This window comes from Oncorhynchus tshawytscha, linkage group LG07, assembly GCF_018296145.1.
Source record: "Oncorhynchus tshawytscha isolate Ot180627B linkage group LG07, Otsh_v2.0, whole genome shotgun sequence".
Lineage (NCBI taxonomy): Eukaryota > Metazoa > Chordata > Actinopteri > Salmoniformes > Salmonidae > Oncorhynchus > Oncorhynchus tshawytscha.
The window spans coordinates 30,389,882-30,411,969 of NC_056435.1; the positions used below are offsets into that span (position 1 = coordinate 30,389,882).

The window sequence follows — 22,088 nt, forward strand, 5'->3', positions numbered from 1 at the left end:
ACTACCCTCTGGAGAGCCTTACGGTTGAGGGCGGTGCAGTTGCCATACCAGGCGGTGATACAGCCCGCCAGGATGCTCTCGATTGTGCATCTGTAGAAGTTTGTGAGTGCTTTTGGTGACAAGCCGAATTTCTTCAGCCTCCTGAGGTTGAAGAGGCGCTGCTGCGCCTTCCTCACGATGCTGTCTGTGTGAGTGGACCAATTCAGTTTGTCTGTGATGTGTATGCCGAGGAACTTAAAACTTGCTACCCTCTCCACTACTGTTCCATCGATGTGGATGGGGGTGTTCCCTCTGCTGTTTCCTGAAGTCCACAATCATCTCCTTAGTTTTGTTGACGTTGAGTGTGAGGTTATTTTTTGACACCACACTCCGAGGGCCCTCACCTCCTCCCTGTAGGCCGTCTCGTCGTTGTTGGTAATCAAGCCTACCACTGTTGTGTCGTCCGCAAACTTGATGATTGAGTTGGAGGCGTGCATGGCCACGCAGTCTTGGGTGAACAGGGAGTACAGGAGAGGGCTCAGAACGCACCCTTGTGGGGCCCCAGTGTTGAGGATCAGCGGGGAGGAGATGTTGTTGCCTACCCTCACCACCTGGGGGCGGCCCGTCAGGAAGTCCAGAACCCAGTTGCACAGGGCGGGGTCGAGACCCAGGGTCTCGAGCTTGATGACGAGCTTGGAGGGTACTATGGTGTTGAATGCCGAGCTGTAGTCGATGAACAGCATTCTCACATAGGTATTCCTCTTGTCCAGATGGGTTAGGGCAGTGTGCAGTGTGGTTGAGATTGCATCGTCTGTGGACCTATTTGGGCGGTAAGCAAATTGGAGTGGGTCAAGGGTGTCAGGTAGGGTGGAGGTGATATGGTCCTTGACTAGTGCAAGGTAAAGGGTGGCTACTTTGTAGAATCTAAAATATATTTTGATTTAACACTTTTTGGGGGGTTACTAAATGTGTTATTTAAGAGTTTTGATATCTTCATTATTCTACAATGTAGAAAATAGTAAAAGTAAAGAAAAACCCTGGAAGGAGTAGGTGGAAACTTTTGACTGGTACTGTATATACAACGCATTCGGAAAGTATTCAGACCCATTGACCTTTTCCAAATTTTGTTACGTTACATCCTTATTCTAAAATGGATTAAATAAAACATTTTCCTCATCAAAGTGAAAATAGCTTTCTTAAATTTTTCACATTTACTTAAGTATTCAAACCCTTTGCTATGAGGCTCGAAATTGAGCTCAGGTGCATCCTGTTTCCATTGATCATCCTTGAGATGTTTCTACAACTTGATTGGAGTCCACATCAAATAAAAGTTTGTCACATGCACTGAATACAACAGGTGTAGACCTTACAGTGAAATGTTTACTTACAGGCTCTAACCAATAGTGTGAAAAAAAGGTGTGTGTAGGTAGGTAGGTAGGTAGGTAAGTGAAGAAATAAAACAACAGTAAAAAGACATTTGAAAATAACAGTAGCAAGGCTATATACAGACACCAGTTAGTCAGGCTTATTGAGGTAGTATGTACATGTTGGTATGGTTAAAGTGACTATGCATATATGATGAACAGAGAGTAGCAGTAGCATAAAAATAGGTGGTGGTGGGATACAATGCCGATAGCCCGGTTAGCCAATGTGCGGGAGCAATGGTTGGTCGGGCCAATTGAGGTAGTATGTACATGTTGGTATGGTTAAAGTGACTATGCATATATGATAAACAGAGAGTAGCAGCAGTGTAAAAGAGGGGTTGGGGGACGATGCAGATAGTCCCGGTAACCATTTGGTTACCTGTTCAGGAGTCTTATTGCTTGGGGCTAAAAACTGTTGAGAAGCCTTTTTGTCCTAGACTTGGCACTCCAAGTTTGTTGTTGATGTGGACACCAAGGAACTTGAAGCTCTCAAGCTGCTCCACTACAGCCCCGTCGATGAGAATGGGGGCGTGCTCGGTGCTCCTTTTCCTGTATTCCACAATCATCATCTTAGCTTAGGGATAGGTTGCTATTCTGGCACCACCCGGCCAGGTCTCTGACCACCTCCCTATAGGCTGTCTCATCGTTGTCTGTGATCAGGCCTACCACTGTTGTGTCGTCTGCAAACTTAATGATGGTGTTGGAGTCGTGCCTGGCCATGCAGTCGTGGGTGAACAGGGAGCAGGAGGGGACTGAGCACGCACCCCTGGGGGGCTCCAGTGTTGAGGATCTGTGTGGCAGATGTGTTGCTACCTACCCTCACCACCCGGGGGTGGCCCGTCAGGAAGTCCAGGATCCAGTTGCAGAGGGAGGTGTTTAGTCCCAGGTTCCTTAGCTTAGTGATGAGCTTTGAGGGTACTATGGTGTTGCATGCTGAGCTGTAGTCAATGAATAGCATTCTCACATAGGTGTTCCTTTTGTCCAGGTGGGAAAGGGCAGTGTGGAATGCAATAGAGATTGCATCATCTGTGGATCTGTTTGGGAAGTATGCAAATTGGAGTGTGTCTAGGGTTTCTGGGATGATGGTGTTGATGTGAGCCATTGCCAGCCTTTCAAAGCACTTCATGGCTACGGACGTGAGTGCTACGGGTCTGTATACCTGTGCTATATTTAATTGATTGGACATGATTTGGTAAGGCACACAACTGCCTGTGTAAGGTTCCATAGTTGGCAGTGCATGTCAGAGCAAAAACCAAGTCATGAGGTAGAAGGAATTTCCCCTAGAGCTCTGAGGGAAAAGTATAAAAAAAATATGTTTGGAACCACCAAGACTTTTCCTAGAGCTGGCCGCCCTTCCAAACTGAGCGGAGAGAGAAGGGCCTTTGTCAGGGAGGTGACCAAGAACCCGATGGTCACTCTGACAGATTCCAGAGTTCCTCTGTGGCAATGGGTGAACCTTCCAGAAGGACAACCATCTCTGCAGCACTCTGCCAATCAGGCCTTTATGGTAGAGTGTCCAGGCGGAAGCCACTCATCAGTAAAAGGCACATGACCGCCCGCTTGGAGTTTGCCAAAAGGCACCTAAAGGACTCAGACCATGAGAAACAAGATTCTCTGGTCTGATTGAACTATTTGGCCTCAATGACAAGCGTCAAGTCTGGAGGAAACCTGGGACAATCCCTATGGTGAAGCATGGTAATGGCAGCATCATGCTTTGAGGATGTTTTTCCGCGGCAGGGACTGGGAGTCTTGTCAAGATAGTTGGAAAGATGAACGGAGCAAAGAACACAGCCAACACAACGCAGGAGTACCTTCGGGACAAGTCTCTGAATGTCCTTGAGTGGCCCAGCCAGAGCCTGGACTTGAACCCGAACGAAGATCACTGGAGAGACCTGGAAATGGCTGTGCAATGATGCTCCCCATCCAACCTGACAGCGCTTGAGAGGATCTGCAGAGAAGAATGGGAGAGACTCCACAGATACAGATGTGGCGTCATACCCAAGAAGACTCGAGGCTGTAATCGCTGCCAAAGATGCTTCAACAAAGTACTGAGTAAAGGGTCTGAATACTTATGTAAATGTAATATTTCAGTGTAAACTTAAAAAATATACATATTTGTAACATTTTCTAAACACTTTGCTTTGTCATTATGGGATGTTGTGGGTAGATTGATGGAAAAATCTATTTCATCCATTGTAGAATAAGTCTGTAACGTAACAAAATGTGGAAAAAGTCAACGGGTATGAATTCTTTCAGAATGCACTGTCTATAAACAAACTGATTGTCATCTCCATCTGGTGCACTGGTAGTGCACTTTTTTTGTAGAAGAAGAGAAGGCCAGGTTATAGCTATGACAATTGGTTCCTCTTAGGTTTGTGTGTCAAGAGGTAGGAGTATTAAGGTGTGCCCCAAGGCTGTGAACAGGTGTGTGTGCTCCCAATTGACAGACAGGCGGAGAGGGAGTGAGATGGCCATCTGCTCGCCGATCGATAGTGTGTGTGTGTGTGCACTAGAGGACCGTGCAGCAGGGCGTGTGTGCCGCTCGTCTTATACCTTGTGATGTGCGAGCCCCTTAATCAGTAGCATTTTCCCTCTGAACCTGACAATAAGGGCTGGTAATCGGATGCCGCAGTCTGAGCGGTAGCAGTTTGGCCATGATGGTGATAATGGAGGAGGTAGTAATGACATCCTGCAGCTGCCTGAAAGCCCTCGTCAGTAGAGCTATCTGTCTGGGAGAGACTGACGGGACGCGCCCTCTCAGTCGCTCTCTCGCTCTCATCCACCCACCCACTCACTCTCTCTCGTCTGCTCTGTCTCACTCGCTCTCATCCACTCTTTTGCTCATTATCGCTTTTGCTCTCATTCTCTCTAACCCTCTCCCTTACTAGGTCTCTTTTCCCCCATCTCTCTCTTTCCCTGTTTTTTTCTCCTGTTTTTGTCTTTCTCTTTATTCTTCCTCTCCCTCGTCTCACTCTCACCCTTATCTCCCTCTTTTCCCCTCCCTCTCCATCTGCTCGCTGTTAACCAGCCTCCTAACCAGACAGACCAGGTTGGTGGTTGTTGTGCGGCTGAGTGTTATTTACAGGCAGGCTGCTAAACAGCCCCGGGGGAGAGGGGATGAGCCCTGATGACATGCAACGAGTCACACTCTGAGCGCACTTTTAACAAGCTAGGGAGAATTAATAAAAAGAGAAAGCAGAGGGCTCTCTCTCAGCTCTTTTGTCCACTGGTGCAGAGAAAAGCCTTGAGTTTACACAGTGATTAAGGACCAGCAACAATTAAAAGGCGGCGACTGCAGAAGGTGTTTAAGAGTTCCTCACCCGTTTCCCCCTCTATGAAAGGGAAGTCGTTAGGAGTAATTAGTTTACCAATGACTGCAATTAGGAGTGGGCTAGCCTAGCCTGCTTCGTGCTGGAGGGAAGGAGAAAAGCAAGAGGCTGCCAAACATTTTAAGAGGAAGTGAAGTCCCTTTTCTTTTTTGTAAGATTAGTCTTTTTATAGTGAATGGCCATGAGGAAAATGCAGCATGTCTTTTTGTTGTTGCCTTTCAGACATACAGCTCGATGCAGGAGGTCTTGGTGTCCTTTGGGAGGAGGGTGTTGTGTTACCCACTCTACAGGCACTTTTCTCTGGTCTCTGCAGCCGTGCAGGATGCGGCTCGGGTCTTCCAGTCAGGTGAGTCTAGACGATGCTCTCTCTGACCTCTCACCCTCACCTGAGGCAGCTCCACACCTCAATGGCCACTTTGTGAATGCTGGTTAGAGCAGTATTGGCAGCCTCCGTGTCATGCCCAAATTATAAAGCCCTCAATATGGCCTAGTTTCCCTTCCAATTAATGTGTCTCTGGACTCTGGCCAATGTTTTCTGAGACTCCTGAGGGACCGTATGTGGTTTGATGCATTTCGGTTGAAGGCAAAGCTTGCATGGTAGCTGTGGGCTGCAGCTTGCCTGTTCAGTGCTTTGGAGACTGACAGAAAGACTGCTTTACAGCCAGCATGCACCCACAGTCATACATCACTATACCACCACAAGCAGAGCAACCTCTCCAAGCAGGAAGTGTGGATTTGTTCTTTACGGACAGTTGACTTTATCTCCTAGCAAAGCGTAATCTTTAAATCAAAGCCCCACGGGTAGCTAGATGAAGGCTCTGCCATGTAAACACATTTAGGATGTGTGTGGGGTGAGATAAGCTGGTTTGTGGGGATTTGAATGCTTGTAAATGACAGCAAATTAAGTATTTTTAAACTCCAGATTAGATCAGACTGGCTGAGGGAATCCGAGAATCCCAGGTTGTCACTGTGAAGGGGGCTTCCCTGTAATACACTACACCATCTACCTGCATCCTCTAGAAACAACTTCACCTGTTGTAGCCTAATGACGCTTTTCATTCTCTCTCCTGACGCTAGACATTTGTTCAACAGTCACATACCCATTTTGTTTCTGTGCTGGAAAATGCAAACTAACCTAATTGGTGATAGTTAGTCTAACCAGGCAAACGATAGCAAGTGCCTCTTCATTTCAATGAGTTTGCCTCTGCAAATGGCTTTATTTACGTGCATCAGGTGAGTGAGAGTGAGTAATGGGGCTCTCGTTAATGAACTGTAAAGCTACAGTAATGCAGTCTGGCTGGCGTACGTCTTGAGAGGGCACGACACGTTTCCTCCCAGCTTTACTCCACACAGCTAATTCATTTGTCAGGATAAGGCTAATGGAATGTGTGCTCTAATTTGAAGGCACTTGACTTAAATGGCTGTGAAAGCAAACATTGGCAGGTATTAGGAAAACAAACCCATTTAATGCCTTGCGGGAGCCACATGTTAAGGCCTTAAAGGGAATGTTATCCGGGGTAAATATTTGAACAGCCCTCTGGCATCACGGATGGATGGTCCTTCTCAAGGCGCTCATCCAGCTGCCTGCTAAGTGGCTGGAACCAATTGGCCGCCAAGCAGGGAGAGCAGAGCAGGGCCTCCTAGGTAGGGAGGCTTTAGCATGGCCGCTGTCGTCGTGTAGCTGACCAAAGGACCCACTGGAGTTCGGTAGCCTATACCGAGCCGGAAATGTTCCGGAATTGCGGTTCCTCAGTGTAGCTTAACTCGCATTTCCCTGTTTCCATGTTTTTACATGTCCCTTGGCTTTGTAACATTTTAGCTGGCTATAATTGAGCAGTTACTCTACTTAAATATGACACTAGAACGGGTTTGGGTCTCCACTGTAATGAGCTAGTACTGTTGGGGTGCACATGGCCCTCCCAGTAGTTGAAACACTTGAAGTGTTTTGTTTCCAAGTCCAGTGTGGTAGTGATGCCAAGTTTTCTGCGCAGCATTAGGAATGCACATGGAGTGTTTGGAACGTGTGTGTAAATGTGTTGCTTATGCTGTCTTGTCACCTTGCCATGATGGATGTTAGTGGCCAGTGCCCGTGTGGCAGCTGTGTCGCTGTGCCCATGCCCCCCCCCACCCGGGCCAGACTCTGCCTGCCTGTCTGCCCCTCTCCAGGGATCAGCCACGGCTCGCCACCAACGTGTTTAACTGGCTCAACTTGTCATCAGCGGGGAAAAACAGACGAGTGCAGGATTCATAACGTGGCACGGTTGGAGGTGAAACAACTGCACTATTCCCCAATCGCTCCCAGGGAGGGAGAGGGAGAAATGTAAAACCTCCAGGGATGTGGTGGGGTTGGTGGGGTTGAGTTTGGAAGCAGGGAGGGCTTAGTGTCTGCAGTGGGTTTGGAAGCAGTGAGGGTTTTGTGTCTGCAGTGAGTTTGGAAGCAGGGAGGGCTTAGTGTCTGCAGTGAGTTTGGTAGCAGGGAGGGCTTAGTGTCTTCAGTGAGTTTGGAAGCAGGGAGGGCTTAGTGTCTGCAGTGAGTTTGGAAGCAGGGAGGGCTTAGTGTCTGCAGTGAGTTTGGAAGCACGCAGGGCTTAGTGTCTGCAGTGAGTTTGGAAGCAGGGAGGACTTAGTGTCTGCAGTGAGTTTGGAAGCAGGGAGGGCTTAGTGTCTGCAGTGAGTTTGGAAGCAGGGAGGGCTTAGTGTCTGCAGTGAGTTTGGAAGCAGGGAGAGTTGAGGGTCCTGGTCCTCTGTGAGCGCTCATGCTCTAAATGAGAACCAAATGTTTGAGCAAGGTTTTCCTCTGAGCGAGTGTGCTGTTTGTTTTGAATGGACTGGAATGTCTGTCTGCTGCCAGCCAATCCTGAAGTTGCATACCGGACAAAAGGATTGTCTGTAGACCTCCGTGCTCTGCAATGGGCCGGCTCTGTCCCATAAAGGGGCTATTTATACGACCTGGGGTTTGTGACAGCAAATGTAATGGATCAAACGTGGCTCCCTCCAGGTGTGTCCCATTTTGTAATGGTAATCTTTGACTTTCCCTTCGAGGAAAATCAGGCCCAATTGTTTTTTCATAAACCGGTATGAAATGAACCCTTTGCATTATCTTGGCCCACTTGAGTTGAAATTCTGGACTATATAAACTAGATAAAGGAGGCCTGAAAGTTGATAAATTGCTCTCTCTGTCATGAGTGTAAATGACTGTCAGTAGTCTGCAATAGGATAGTCTTGCAATGCTCACATGAACTTCCATAGCCTGTTCAGCCTATAATTTGAAGGAAGGCTGTATGGAACAATTAGATTTTTGGAACCTCAGTCCCTGCTAGCAACACTGCTATATTTACCATTCTTCACATTGCCATAAAATAACAACATTTTTCAGTTTCTACTCCTTCTGTTTTTCCTGTCCAGGGAAAGCCTGCGTCCTGAAGTGCTTGTTGGATATTCACAAAGTCTTCCGGGAGAATGAACCGGCCTACATATTGAATGACCTCTACATCACAGACTACTGCGTCTGGATCCAGAGGGTCAAGTAAGTTCACTACCCCCCCATCCTCTCTCTCCCTCTGCAGGGACCTTCAGCCCTAGAGCATAATTACCTCCCAGGTCCAGGGGCCAAGCAAAGTGGCTTTCATGCTGCTTCAGTGCGCTGCACTGGAGGAGAGGATTAGATGAGTCATTTGTCACAGCACGGCCACTTGACTGACAGAGACGCTGTGAGACGTATCCATTCTCCCATGTCAAAGGTGCCGTTGGAGAGCGTGTGGACTGTACTGTCTCCCTCAGTGCTGCAGTGGAGTCCCAATGACTGAGACTGAAGCCTCTGTGACAGTACACACAGATTTGAAGAAGCAGATGGACAGTGCACTGTGCAGTACAAGATGCGTGTCAACTCGCGAGAGATCTGTGTAGTTTCTTCCCTAATTGATACAGCATGCATGGCTCTTTCCTCACCCATGTACATATTTTACAATTACTTACATGTTGTAAGCCTGCAAGGGCATTATTCGGTAATGAGCTCTGTTTTATTCTTGGCAGGGGTTCAGCCGAGTGGTGTGCTAGTCTGGAAAAAGCCTGAATTTTGAAAAATGTGTGCCAGTTATGATGTAGGCCCAGTGCCCAGATGCAGACATTATAAAAGCTCTGCCGGTGTTTGATGGAGCTTTTCTCTCTGGAAAAGAAAACGCCTCGATGGCCAATTAATAATAGATGTATAAAAATCAATGGTGGAGATCGGAGCTACAGTCCCGGTTTGTCTGTCTGTTTCGCTGCAGCAGACGAAGAGAACAGAGAGTCTTGGTCTTGAGTGCTCTCTCAGCTCAGCGTACGCTTTGAGCAGAAGCAGCATCACTGTCAAGCCACTGGAAAACTCAATCAGTCTCATTTCAGTCAGTCAAGGAGATGAAACGGCAGGAGGGCATCTGCGGTTGAGTGCTTTCCAATCCGCCTCCCTCTTTTCCCTTCCACCTCTGTACATTGGAGCCAAATGTCAGCTTGACCTATCAACAAGCTGGCTTCCACTGGCTGCAACCCTGCATCGATCATTAAATGGATTAGACCTTGTACTCGCCACCTTTACCTATGATTGAATTGTTACATTTCCCTTTTCTGTTTACGTTTTTCAGTCGATAAGCAAAGCTTGTTTTCTTTCTGCCCTGAGACCTGGCTCATATCAGCTGTGGTGTCAGCAGAGGCAGAGAGATGGAGAGAGAGAGAGAGACAGAGGCTGTCCAGCATCCAGGAAGAGTTACTAACCCACTCCTGTTGAAGATGCTGCCTCAGGGCACCTGGCTGGGAAAACCTCTAGAGCCCAGGCATTCCATTCCATTGTTTTGCTGTGAATCAATTCCCAGATTGACATTTCATACCTATCCTATATTGTTGTGCTGCACAGACTACATTTCTTTCCCTTCTGAATGTGGAATAAAAGCGAGCAGTCCACTTGCCATTCAAAGCAGTAGAGAGGAGAGCTGTCTTTCTATGAGCTAGCAGGCATTTACATAAGTCATTTAGCGCACACTTTTTTTTCCCAGAGCGACTTACGTCAGTGCATTCACGATGAAACAACAACATATCCCAATCGTAGCAAGAGATAGGGTTCAGACGTTTTTGGAAGATGGGCAGGGACTCCTCTGTCTTGACATTAGAGGGAAGCTTGTTCCACAATTGGTGTGCCAGGACAAAGAAGAGTTTTAACTGGGCTGTGCGGGAACTGCCCTCCTGTAGGGGTGGCAGGGCCAAGAGACCAGAGGTGGCAGAACAGGGGGCTTGGGTTGGGGTGTAGGGTTTGATCATAGTCTGAATGTAGGGATGGGCAGTTCCCTTCGCTGCTCCGTAGGCAAGCACCAGGGTCTTGAAGATGATGTGAGCTTAGACTGGAAGCCAGTGGAGTGTGCGGAGGACCAGGGTGACATGGGAGAGCTTTGGAAGATTGAACACCAGGCGTGCTGCGTCGTTCTGGATAAGTTGAAGGGGTTTGCTGCCACAAGCGGGGAGCCCAGCCAACAGAGTTGCAGTAGTCTAGATCGGAGATGACAAGGCTGGCAGGCAGCACTCAAGCAGCAGCCAGCTGTGGTTTGCATAGACAGTGCTCTTATCACTTGTGGTTTGTTGTGGCAGACGTTTGTGCATGTGACCGGTTTGATGACAGATTGTATAAGCATTGCTCTCCTCCCTGCTAGATATCCCCCATTTGTCATTCCTGCTAAGTGACTGTGCCGTCTCTTCCTGTGAGTCCTGTGGTAAGATAAGATGTAATCTATATCCTGTATCTTGTCAGTCGTCCCCACAGTCGACTCCCAGACACGATCAGTTGCTCATGATGGACACGGCGATTTAATGAATGCGTTGCTCAGTTGGTTGATTTATACTGTCTGGCTCTCTCTGGGCTGTCCCACATGTGTTCATGCTCTTAAAGTCCCTCTGACTGCTGAGACCAGAGTCAAATTTACAGCATCATAAAGACTTCACAGTGATTTAGACTCCAGCGAACCCCTCTCCCTCCACATACTCCTGCACAAAGACAAACAAGTGGACAGTCCACTCTCCGGTCAACAGGAGGAGTATGAGGGTGGAGAAAATCCTTCTGACACCATTTTGTATTTGTCCTGATAAAGGGTGTTGACCAAAGAGGATTATTAACGCGCTTACAACCGTTTCCACATTACCCAGGGAATTTTGTGTAATTTGCAGATATCTTTGTACCATCAGATGCATTGCCACTATCAAATAAAAAAAACTTCTCTACCATTCGTTTCAATGGGTGGTTTTGATGATCATCCGATGCCGAACCCCTGCAGTGGTGCTAGACTGAAATGAAAACCCACTCCTCGTTTTCTTTCTCAGTCTTTACTCTTCTCTCATCAAAAGGCTTGGAAGGAGACCAATGTAGATTGACTGTGACCAGTCCAAAAAATCCCATCAGATCTGTGTTACTTTATCTCAGCGAAATCAGCAGGCCTCTAACTTCCCCTTCCTCTTTCAGCGCTCACACATTCCTCCCCCTCTACCCGTTGTCTGCCGCACAATCAATTAATTGGGTCGATTAAATTCCAGAGCAAAAAACCATGGCAACCTGTGAGTGTCGAGCTCAAGGGTTTGCTAGTCTTGGAGGAGGAAACAAGGATCTTTTTCTCTCTCGCTCACACCAATCCATTCAGCCTCTACACACATTGTGTGCATGATAATGCCCAGAGGAGAGCTCTCTTCTCCACAGTCCCAGGAGGCCCTCAGGGGACACGGGCTCCCCACAGGGACAACCTACAGGCTGACCCCCCCCCCCCCCACGGCAAGGTCAGTGGTCAGATAAGTGAGTCGGTTAAGCCTCGTGGGGGCTTGCTGGGGGTTTTAATGCTCCAGGGGCTGGCAACTCTGTGTCTAGTGCGTGTGCAGGAATGGTAAGTTGATCGTCGTACAGTTTTCTCTTTTTTATTCTTAGAAAGGGTGGAATGCAGGTGAAAAAGCTTCGGATACATTTTCTCTGGTATTAATCCTTTTCATGTACCTGCTAGTGTATTTCTACCCACACTCATCTGTCTGGAGCCGGTCCTGTCCTGGGTCCTGTGATGTAGTAGATGGTGTATACTAAACATTAGGAATACCTTCCTAATATGGCATTTTTTTGCCCTCACAGCAGCCTCAACTCATTGGGGAATGGGCTCTTCAAGGTGTCAACAGCGTTCCACATTGATGCTGGCCCATGTTGACTCTAATGCTTTCCATATTTGTGTCATGTTGGCTGATGTCCTTTGGATGGTAGACCATTCTTGATATACACAGGAAACTGTTAAGCATGACAAATCCAGTAGCGTTGCAGTTCTTGACACAAGCCTGGGACCTACTACCACACCCTGTTCAAAGGCGCTTAAATATTTTGTCTCACCCATTCACCCTCTGAATGGCACACATACACAATCCATGTCTCAATTGTCTCAAGGTTTAAAAATGATTATTTAACCTGTCTCCTCCCCTTTATCTACACTGATTTGAAGTGGATTTAACAAGTGACCTCAATTAGGGATCACAGTATTCACCTGGTCCTGTCACGAAGTGACTGTTACCCTGCACCTTAGAGGCTGTACATAGACATGGAATCACTGGCCATGTGTACTCTGTGTATATGGTCTGTGTGTTTTGAGCCTTCCCCACCACAGAGACAGTAGATAGTCTCTGTGTCCCGCTGGGCTCGACAAAGCCAAGACGGTCTCACAGCTAATGGGGAGAAGTACTACAGATTTCCTCTCTGCATGACGTCCAGATTTTGTGTACTTACACAGGCAGCTCACCACACGTGCAAAGAGAGAGAAAAACTGACAGTGTTGCATTCGTGCTACACTAATAATGAGTGATGCAGCCTTGCTTTGTATGAGGTAACTTCCTCTCCTTGCGTCCTTGTTTTGATTAGGAGGGTCGGTAAACAACAAGCTCTGCAGGCAGTTCTACCAGCTCTCTTCATGTTGCACATTAACTAATGGTCTCTCTGTACAGCAAGAAAGCACTTCCTTAGATTACAGTCCCTACTCTGTTATATAGCCTAATGCAGCGGTGTCAAACATACAGCCTGCGGGTGGGTTGAAATATTTTTTGGGGGGAGGGGGAATCAAACTCAATATATTTTAAAATAACTCAAACCAAAACTAAAACCAAAAATGTACTGTGTCCAGCTCGCTAATAATCATCTAAATGAAAGCTAGACAGTCGTGGAGCATTGAAAAATCCCAAAACGATGGCTGGAGGGCTAATCTTTTCCAGAACCTCGTTGAAGACCGATTGCAACACCCCTGGCCTAATGCCTCGGACACAGGTCTTCAGTGTTACTCACACACGCCGTCACACACTCCATAACACATTTCATCACACACTCCCTCAAACCATCAAACTCAGGAAGACAGGAAATCCAAGCATCCATTTATAAGTCTTTCAGCCTTATAAAACAAGCCAACTTTGTCACAAACAACTACCGCCTACATTTTGTTACCTGAATGAGATGTTGGACAATTCAAATGGCATACAGTTAGCAAACAGTGTCTGACTGTCCATCCACTATATCCATTGAATAGTGTACATACACTACCTTGACAAATCTTGTGAAATTAATTTGTACATTTAAGATTAACTAAGAAGTATGAGTAGGAACATGTGTCGAATGAGGCTGCTGGTAGAAATGGAAGTCTGTAATTGACTGTCTAGTTGTCCTTCTCCCCCACCACCCTCCTGCTCGCTGTCCTCATCCAAGGACTCTTGTTTGTTGTCTGAAAGATGGAAGCGTCTTTGTGGCGACAGAAGTTTTCCAACCTTGAAAAGCTTGCCCCTCAGTTAATGAAGAGAGCCCACGACATTAGTAATGACTGAACTGTGTACAATGTTATTTATTCCCTCCAAAAGCAGCCTTTGTGCTCACCGCAAGCTGAGCTTCTCGCACTGCAGCGCAGGGAGAGGGGGAGTGAGGGGAGAGAACAAGCACGTAGCCTCTCCAATGCTAACTCAATAATGACTTCCCACGGGGGAAAGAGAATGCGGGAGGTGGGGGATGGAGGAGGGTCTCTGCTTTGAAGTTGCAGTGCTACAGGAGGCTCTCCAGCCAGAGCTAGTCAGCCAGCCTGCTCAACTCCAGCAAGGGCTTAAGCCCTGTCAAAGCAGGGGGAGGGGTTCTACTAAGCTATATGGAATTGTTTTAAGAAGGTCCTCCCAAGGATCATTTATCTATTTGATTTAGAATTTTAAGACCCCCTGAAGTATAAAAAAAATATATAAAACAATTATTTGATTTAATAAAAAATGTTAGGCATTACTGCTATTAGCCCTTACAAATGCATTGTATAACAGATTTTCTACATGGAACAACAGATCGTCGCCCCCAAAAAACATCAATAGGAAGTTTGTTCTGAAGTGTCTGTCCTATATCTGAGAGAGAAAAGAAGGATCAACCACTAAACACTCTCAGTAAATACTTCCGTTCATATTTTCAACTGGTACTGTGGGGAAATTCATGTGACCAACATGTTCGTGAGAGTCTCACCTTTACACAGAGGGGTCATATTAGTGTGGAGCCCAAACTGTTTCCAGAGACAGAAGTTGTCTTGAAGTCGGTACGGCCAATCTGCAGAGTCCCAAAAACACCATCGAACTAAAAAAAACAGACCATTTATTCTATCTCTCGCTATATATATATATATATATTAGTACACGTGCTAATGATTATCAATTCAATATGTAGGTTGAAACAATCATTAACTGGGGCGGCAGGGTAGCCTAGTGGTTAAACCCCCGAGCTGACAAGGTACAAATCTGCCGTTCTGCCCCTGAACAGGCAGTTAACCCACTGTTCCTAGGCCGTCATTGAAAATAAGAATTTGTTCTTAACTGACTTGCCTAGTTAAAAAAAGAAACAGAAACAGCTGTGTAGGAGGAATAAAACCGGTTGAGGAACAGCCAAACTCGGCTAACAAGGTGAGGTTGATGAAGACAGTTTACTGTCAAAAGTCATACACCATGGCAAGACTGAGCATAGCAACAAGACACAAGGTAGTTATACTGCATCAACAAGGTCTCTCCCAGGCAGACAGACAGGGGTTTCCAGATGTGCTGCTCTTTTGAAGAAGCACAAAGAAACGGGCAACGTTGAGGACCGTAGATGCAGTAGTCGGCCAAGGAAACTTACTGCAGCAGATAAGACATATCATGCTTCCTTCCCATCGCAATCGGAGATGTCCAGCAGTGCCATCAACTCAGAATTGGCAGAAAACAGTGGGGCCCTGGTACACCCATCTACTGTCAGAAGTGGCCTTCATGGAAGACTTGCGAACAAAAAGTCATACCTCCGACGTGGAAACTATGCATGAAAACACAGGAACTGGGGTGCAGAAAAATGTCAGCATGTGCTCTGGACTAATGAGTCAACAGACGCGTCACAAGTCCTCAACTGGCAGCTTCATTAAATAGTACCCACAAACACCACTCTCAAAGTCAACAGTGAAGCGGTGACTCCGGGATGCTGGCCGTCTAGGCAGAGTTCCTCTGTCCAGTGTCCTTTTGCCCATCTTAATCTTTTCTTTTTATTGGCCAGTCTGAGATGTGGCTTTTTATTTGCAACTCTGCCTAGAAGGCCAGCATCCCAGAGTCACCTCTTCACTGTTGACGTTGAGACTGGTGTTTTGCAGGTACTATTTAATGAGGCTGCTAGTTGAGGACTTGTGAGGCGTCTGTTTCTCAAACTAGACACTCTAATGTACTTGTCAAATCAAATTTATTTATATAGCCCTTCGTACATCAGCTGATATCTCAAAGTGCTGTACAGAAACCCAGCCTAAAACCCCAAACAGCAAGCAATGCAGGTGTAGAAGCACGGTGGCTAGGAAAAACTCCCTAGAAAGGCCAAAACCTAGGAAGAAACCTAGAGAGGAACCAGGCTATGTTGGGTGGCCAGTCCTCTTCTGGCTGTGCTGGGTGGAGATTATAACAGAACATGGCCAAGATGTTCAAATGTTCATAAATGACCAGCATGGTCAAATAATAATAATCACAGGCAGAACAGTTGAAACTGGAGCAGCAGCACGGCCATGTGGACTGGGGACGGCAAGGACTCATCGTGTCAGGTAGTCCTGAGGCATGGTCCTAGGGCTCAGGTCCTCCGAGAGAGAGAGAGAGAGAGAGAGAGAAAGAAAGAGAGAATTAGAGAGAGCATACTTAAATTCACACAACACCGGATTGGACAGGAGAAGCACTCCAGATATAACAAACTGACCCTAGCCCCCGACACACAAACTACTGCAGCATAAATACTGGAGGCTGAGACAGGAGGGTTCAGGAGACACTGTGGCCCCATCCGATGACAGCCCCGGACAGGGCCAAACAGTAAGGATATAACCCCACCCACTTTGCCAAAGCACAACCCCCACACCACTAAAAGGATATCTTCAACCACCAACTTACCATCCTGAGACAAGGCCGAGTATAGCCCACAAAGATCTCCGCCACGGCACAACCCAAGGGGGGGGGCAACCCAGACAGGAAGATCACATCAGTGACTCAACCCACTCAAGTGACGCACCCCTCCTAGGGACGGTATGAAAGAGCCCTAGTAAGCCAGTAATGGGGTTAGAGGCAGAGAATCCCAGTGGAAAGAGGGGAACCGGCCAGGCAGGGACAGCAAGGGCGGTTCGTTGCTCCAGAGCCTTTCCGTTCACCTTCACACTCCTGGGCCAGACTACACTCAATCATATGACCCACTGAAGAGTTGAGTCTTCAGTAAAGACTTAAATGTTGAGTCCGATTTTGCGTCTCTCACATGGGTAGGCAGACCATTCCATAAAAATGGAGCTCTATAGGAGAAAGCCCTGCCTCCAGCTGTTTGCTTAGAAATTCTAGGGACAAATAGGAGGCCTGCGTCTTGTGACCGTAGCGTATGTGTAGGTATGTACGGCAGGACCAAATCAGAGAGATAGGTAGGAGCAAGCCCATGTAATGCTTTCTAGGTTAGCAGTAAAACCTTGAAATCAGCCCTTGCCTTGACTGGAAGCCAGTGTAGGGAGGCTAGCACTGGAGTAATATGATCAAATTTTTTAGTTCTAGTCAGGATTCTAGCAGCCGTATTTAGCACTAACTGAAGTCCTCTTGCTCAGTTGTGCACCGGGGCCTCCCACTCTTTCTATTCTGGTTAGAGACCGTTTGCGTGGTTCTGTGAAGGGAGTAGTACACAGCATTGTACGAGATTTCCCGGCCATTTCCATCATGGAATAGCCTTTTAATTTCTCAGAACAAGAACAGCCTGACGAGTTTCAGAAGAAAGGTCTTTGTTTTTGGCCATTTTGAGCCTGTAATCGAACCCACAAATGCTGATGCTCCAGATACTCAACTAGTTGAGTACCAGTTTTATTGCTTCTTTAATCAGAACAACAGTTTAAGAAATCAGATGTTTCCAGCTACAATAGTCATTTACAACATTAACAACGTCTACACTGTCTTTCTGAACAATTTGATGTTATTTTAATGGACAAAGCAACTTGCTTTTCATTCAAAAACAAGGACATTTCTAAGTGACCCGAACTTTTGAAGGGAAGTGTGTGTATTTATTTATGCAACCAATTTTCCAGTCAAGTTTGGACACCTACTCATTCATGAGTTTTCTTTCTTTCTTTTTACAATTTTCTACGTTGTAGAATAATAGTGAAGACATCAACACTGTGAAGTAACACATATGTTAAACAAATCAGACTATTTTATATTTGAGACTCTTCAAAGTAGCCACCCTTTGCCTTGACAGCTTTGCACACTTTTGGCATTCTATCAAACAGCTTCATGAGGTAGTCACCTGGAATGCATTTCAATTAACAGTTGTGCCTTGTTAAGAGTGAATTTGTGGATTTTCTTTCCTTAATGCGTTTGAGCCTATCAGTTGTGTTGTGACAAGGTAGGGGTGGTATACAGAAGATAGCCCTATTTGGTAAAAGACCCAAGTCCATATTATGGCAAGAATAGCTCAAATCGTCAAAGAGAAATGACAGTCTCATCATTCCTTTAAGACCTGGTCAGTCTAGAAAATTTCAAGCACTTTGAACGTTTCTTCAAGTGCAGTCACAAACCATCAAGCACTATAATGAAACTGTCTCTCATGAGGACCGCCACAGGAAAGGAAGATCCAGAGTTACCTCTGCTGCACAGGATAAGTTCATTAGTTAACGGCCTCAGAAATTGCAGCCCAAGTAAATGCTTCATGAGTTCAAGTAACAGACACATCTCAACATCTGCTGTTCAGAGGAGACTGCGTGAATCAGGTCTTCATGGTCGAATTGCTCCCACAGTTGACAGTTTTTGTCCGATCAAAAACCAAGCCATATGGTTGAAGGAATTGTCTAGAGAGTTCCGAGACAGAATTGTGTCAAGGCACAGATCTGGGGAAGGGTACCAAGAAAATGTCTGCAGCATTGAAGGTCCCCAAGAACACAGTGGCCTTCATCATTCTTAAGTGGAAGATGTTTGTAACCACCAAGACTCTTCCTTGAGCTGGCCGCACAGCCAAACTGAGCAATCAGGGAAGAAGGGCCTTGGAACCAGATGGTCACTCTGACAGAGCTCCAGAGTTCCTCTGTGGAGATGAGAGAACCTTCCAGAAGGACAACCATCTCTGCAGCACTCCACCAATTAACTGCACCTCAAATTGCAGCCCAAATAAATGCTTCACAGAGTTCAAGTAACAGACACATCTCAACATCAACTGTTCAGAGTAGACTGTGTGAATCAGGCCTTCATGGTTGAATTGCTGCAAAGAAACCACTACTAAAGGACACCAATTATAAGAGACTTGCTTGGGCCGAGAAACACGAGCAATTGGCATTAGACTGGTGGATATCTGTCCTTTTGGTCTGATGAGTCCAAATTTGAGATTTTTGGTTCTAACCGCCATGTCTGTGAGATGCGGGGAAGGTGAACGGATCTCCGTCTTCTGTGGTTCCCACCGTGAAGCATGGAAGAGGTGGTGGGGGTGCTTTTCTGGTGACAGTGTCAGTGAATTTATTTAGAATTCAAGGCACACTTAACCAGCATGGCTACCACAGCGTTCTGCAGCGATACGCCATCCCATCTGGTTTGTCCTTAGTGGGACACTTTTTTTTTCAACAGGACGATTACCCACACCTTCAGGCTATGTAAGGGCTTTTTGACCAAGAAGGAGAGTGATTGAGTGCTGCATCAGATGACCTGCCTTCCACAATCACCCGACCTCAACCCAATTGAGATGGTTTGGGATGAGTTGGCCTACAGAGTGAAGAAAAAGCAGCCAACAAGTGCTCCATGTTTGTGGGAACCCCTTCAAAACTGTTCTTTCTCATGAAGCTGGTTGAGAGAATGCCAAGAGTGCAAAACTGTCATCAAGGTTGAAGAGTAGACTTCTTTGAAGAATCTAAAATGTAAAATATATTTTGATTTGTTTAACATTGTTTTTGTTTTCTACATGATTCCATATGTGGTATTTCATCGTTTTGTCTTCACTATTATTCTACAATGTAGAAAATTATACAAATAAATAAATCCTTGAATGCGTAGGTGTGTCTGAACTTTTGACTGGTACTGTGAAAATGAATACACACAGGCTCTCCATTTGCTGTTGCAATTTAGAACACAGAAATTTGGTTGCGCTTCAGCAGTTTTTGTCTTGTCAGTCTCTGAAAATCACTCAATTAGCCCATGTCAGCTAAAATGTTTTAGATTGGTCAATTAGTCTAGCCAGCTATCTAATCTTGTAGTAATCATAGTCGAATTACCGACCGGGGGACCCCGATTTGATTTTGTTAGCCACACTCAGATATCATACTAAAAATGGCAAACATTTCTTGCCATCCTATGGCAGCGTGTGGGAAATTGCAGTGAACTTGCTTTAAAATGGCAATCATTTCTCCACGTCCCATGGCAGAATTTCGGCAATTGGAGGAAATTCAATCCTAAACAAAAAAAGTTGCTCGCCGTCAGGAGGGGGGCTGCTAAAATGTTTTGGTCGCAAGGTGTGGAAGTGGAAAAATGGACCCCAAAAATAACTGCATGTGTGGATATGGGTACGCACACCCGTGAGCCACTGTGGCCACTCTTGATGAGTTCAGATTTTTGACGGTTTCCTTGTGGGGTCTGACTCTCTGCACATGCGGTGGTGGGGGTGTTGTGGGTTGTATTTATGCTTAGCCATCCCTTACTCATTGTCAGTAATTGATCTCCTTTAATTGTTTGGTCTTTGATAGGGCTTGGGCCATGAGTCGGTCATATTTTTGTTTTTCCTCCTCTCTTTCCAAATACTGTTACTCCCCTTATTTCCTGAATGGACATTTGATATTCATGTAGGCCTTAGAGATGTCTTCTTTGATAGAGTACGGCAACTCGCTATACGGTCTGTTTACACAGTCTCCCGAGGTCCTAAATGAGTACATCCCTCTGTTGGCTGTGTAAACGGTTTCCTCCCCACGGTGGGAGTAAATTAAGGCTTTGCGGTAATAAGGAGCCATCTTGGCTCTCAGCGGTCGGTTAATTGGGCCAGGGAGAGCAGCAGGGACCACAGTGTGGCTGAGTGTGAGGAGCTGAATGGCTGTGGACGACCGCAGGCTCATGTGCTTTATCCCTCCCTGAATGGACCCGTCCTGAGCCGCGCAGAGGTCAGCTGGTAATCATCATGGCATTGAAGGCCGATCGGTTGCACCGTGGAAGAATAGCAGCCACTTGAGTTTTAGCAACATCCTGCGCTGGTTTAGCTTCATGAATAATGTATAAGGCGTGTATCACTCTGTCATCCGCCTCGCTCTTATCTCCTGCAGGGAGAGCTTCAGTGGGAGACTCGAGGGGCAGAACCTGCATATCAGACACACTCATCTTCCTACATTATTAAACATGATTTACATATTTCATTGAGCTCATGCCTCTGTGAATCGCTGTCTACTTAGCATTCAGATGAGGCTGGGATTTGGGTAATGGATATTAGATTTGTAGATTGAGATCTCGTTGCTATATTTTTTTGTAGGAAGTGCAGTCGTACATATAGCATAGTCGTGATACCTACTACTCATCAGTGTTGGACGAGTAGCTCTTGAAATAGATTTTGTAGTTTTTTGGGGGGGGATTTTTAAATATTTGCTTCCAAGTTTAAAAAGAGAAACTGATCCACCTTTGCTGTACTTTCCTGACTGTCTCATCACATTCTCTTTTTCTCTCTTTGTCAGGTCCAGGAAGGTGACAGCTTTGGCCGATCCCTTACGGAAAGTATCCCTACGGAAAAGAGACCTGGATTTGGAGTTGGAGGTGCTGGAGACGGCAGCGACGCTGGTAGAGGAAGAAGAGAAGGTGGAGGACGGAGGGAAAAGCCCCAGTAGAACTCCTCTGTCACACATCAGAGAGGAGTCCGACAGCAACGACAGTAGCAGCGACTCGTCTGAGGAGAGTGAGGACTCTGAAGCTGAAGGGAAGGACTGTGCTGACAGAACAGAGGGAGGAGGAGAGAGAGCCGAGGCCATCCCCATACATCCCCAGCCTGCTGCCCCTCCCATCCACCAGGAGTCCTGTGCTGTTCTCACATCATCCGAGAGGAAGCCCAGCACCCTCCCATCTGCTGTGTCCTGCCCCAGACAGCTGATCCAGGAGCTGGGAGAGAGGGTGGAGGAGGGGCTGTGGATTTCAGCACAGCCTCAAGGCAGCAGGCATTCCAGGAGCAGTGCACAGGGAGAGGCAGAGAGAGACTGTTCACAGCCTGCGACTGCCACAGCCACTGCAACAGATACTGCCTGCACAGGGGCTTTCCTAGAGCTGAGTCCTCGCAGAAACCCTCTTCTGATTGTCAAAACAGATACTGGTGATGATCTTGATGAGGATGATATCGATGAGGATGACTATTAGCAGATGTCACAGAAAACATGTCGTTAAGGAACTTTACATGCATGCATGACAGCTGATGTCGCGGATGCTTATTTGCCCACAATCAATAATAACTTCTGTATTGTTATTTTTGTATTTTCTTACTTCTAAAATGGAAATGTTGATTAATGTATAGATACATAGCATGGCTCAATTTAGTGTTATAGCTCACTTGAGGAGTTTCAAAAGCTTCCATACTTTGTGTCTATGTGCAAAGCTTTTCATACCAAGCTAAGCATTTTGTTAATAAAACTGATTATATGAATTATGCAGATTACTCAGATCTATTCAAGGGGATGCAGCCATTGCATTGCACTTTGTTTGTTGGCTCTTAGATTAGCATATGCATTTCATGCACAACCATTTCCTTCCAAGAAAGGAGAAGGGGTGGTTGTTGGGAGATAAGAAACGGGACAGACCCCAACAGGAAATGTCAGCTGCTGCTTCGGAATTTCTCTTGAGACATTGACTTCTCATGTAG

At 46.4% G+C, this 22,088-nt stretch overlaps 1 protein-coding gene across 1 annotated transcript in view; it reads left to right on the forward strand.

The window, feature by feature from the left end:
- shq1 (SHQ1, H/ACA ribonucleoprotein assembly factor) overlaps window positions 1-21,872 on the forward strand; it is a 41,356-nt gene extending 19,484 nt beyond the window's left edge. Inside the window, exons 10-12 of the mRNA XM_024426822.2 lie at window positions 4,955-5,078; window positions 8,138-8,258; window positions 20,920-21,872. Coding sequence (XP_024282590.1) covers window positions 4,955-5,078; window positions 8,138-8,258; window positions 20,920-21,589 — 915 coding nt within the window. The 3' untranslated portion in view covers window positions 21,590-21,872. The remainder of the gene's footprint in view (window positions 1-4,954; window positions 5,079-8,137; window positions 8,259-20,919) is intronic.
- Window positions 21,873-22,088: the final 216 nt, after the last annotated feature.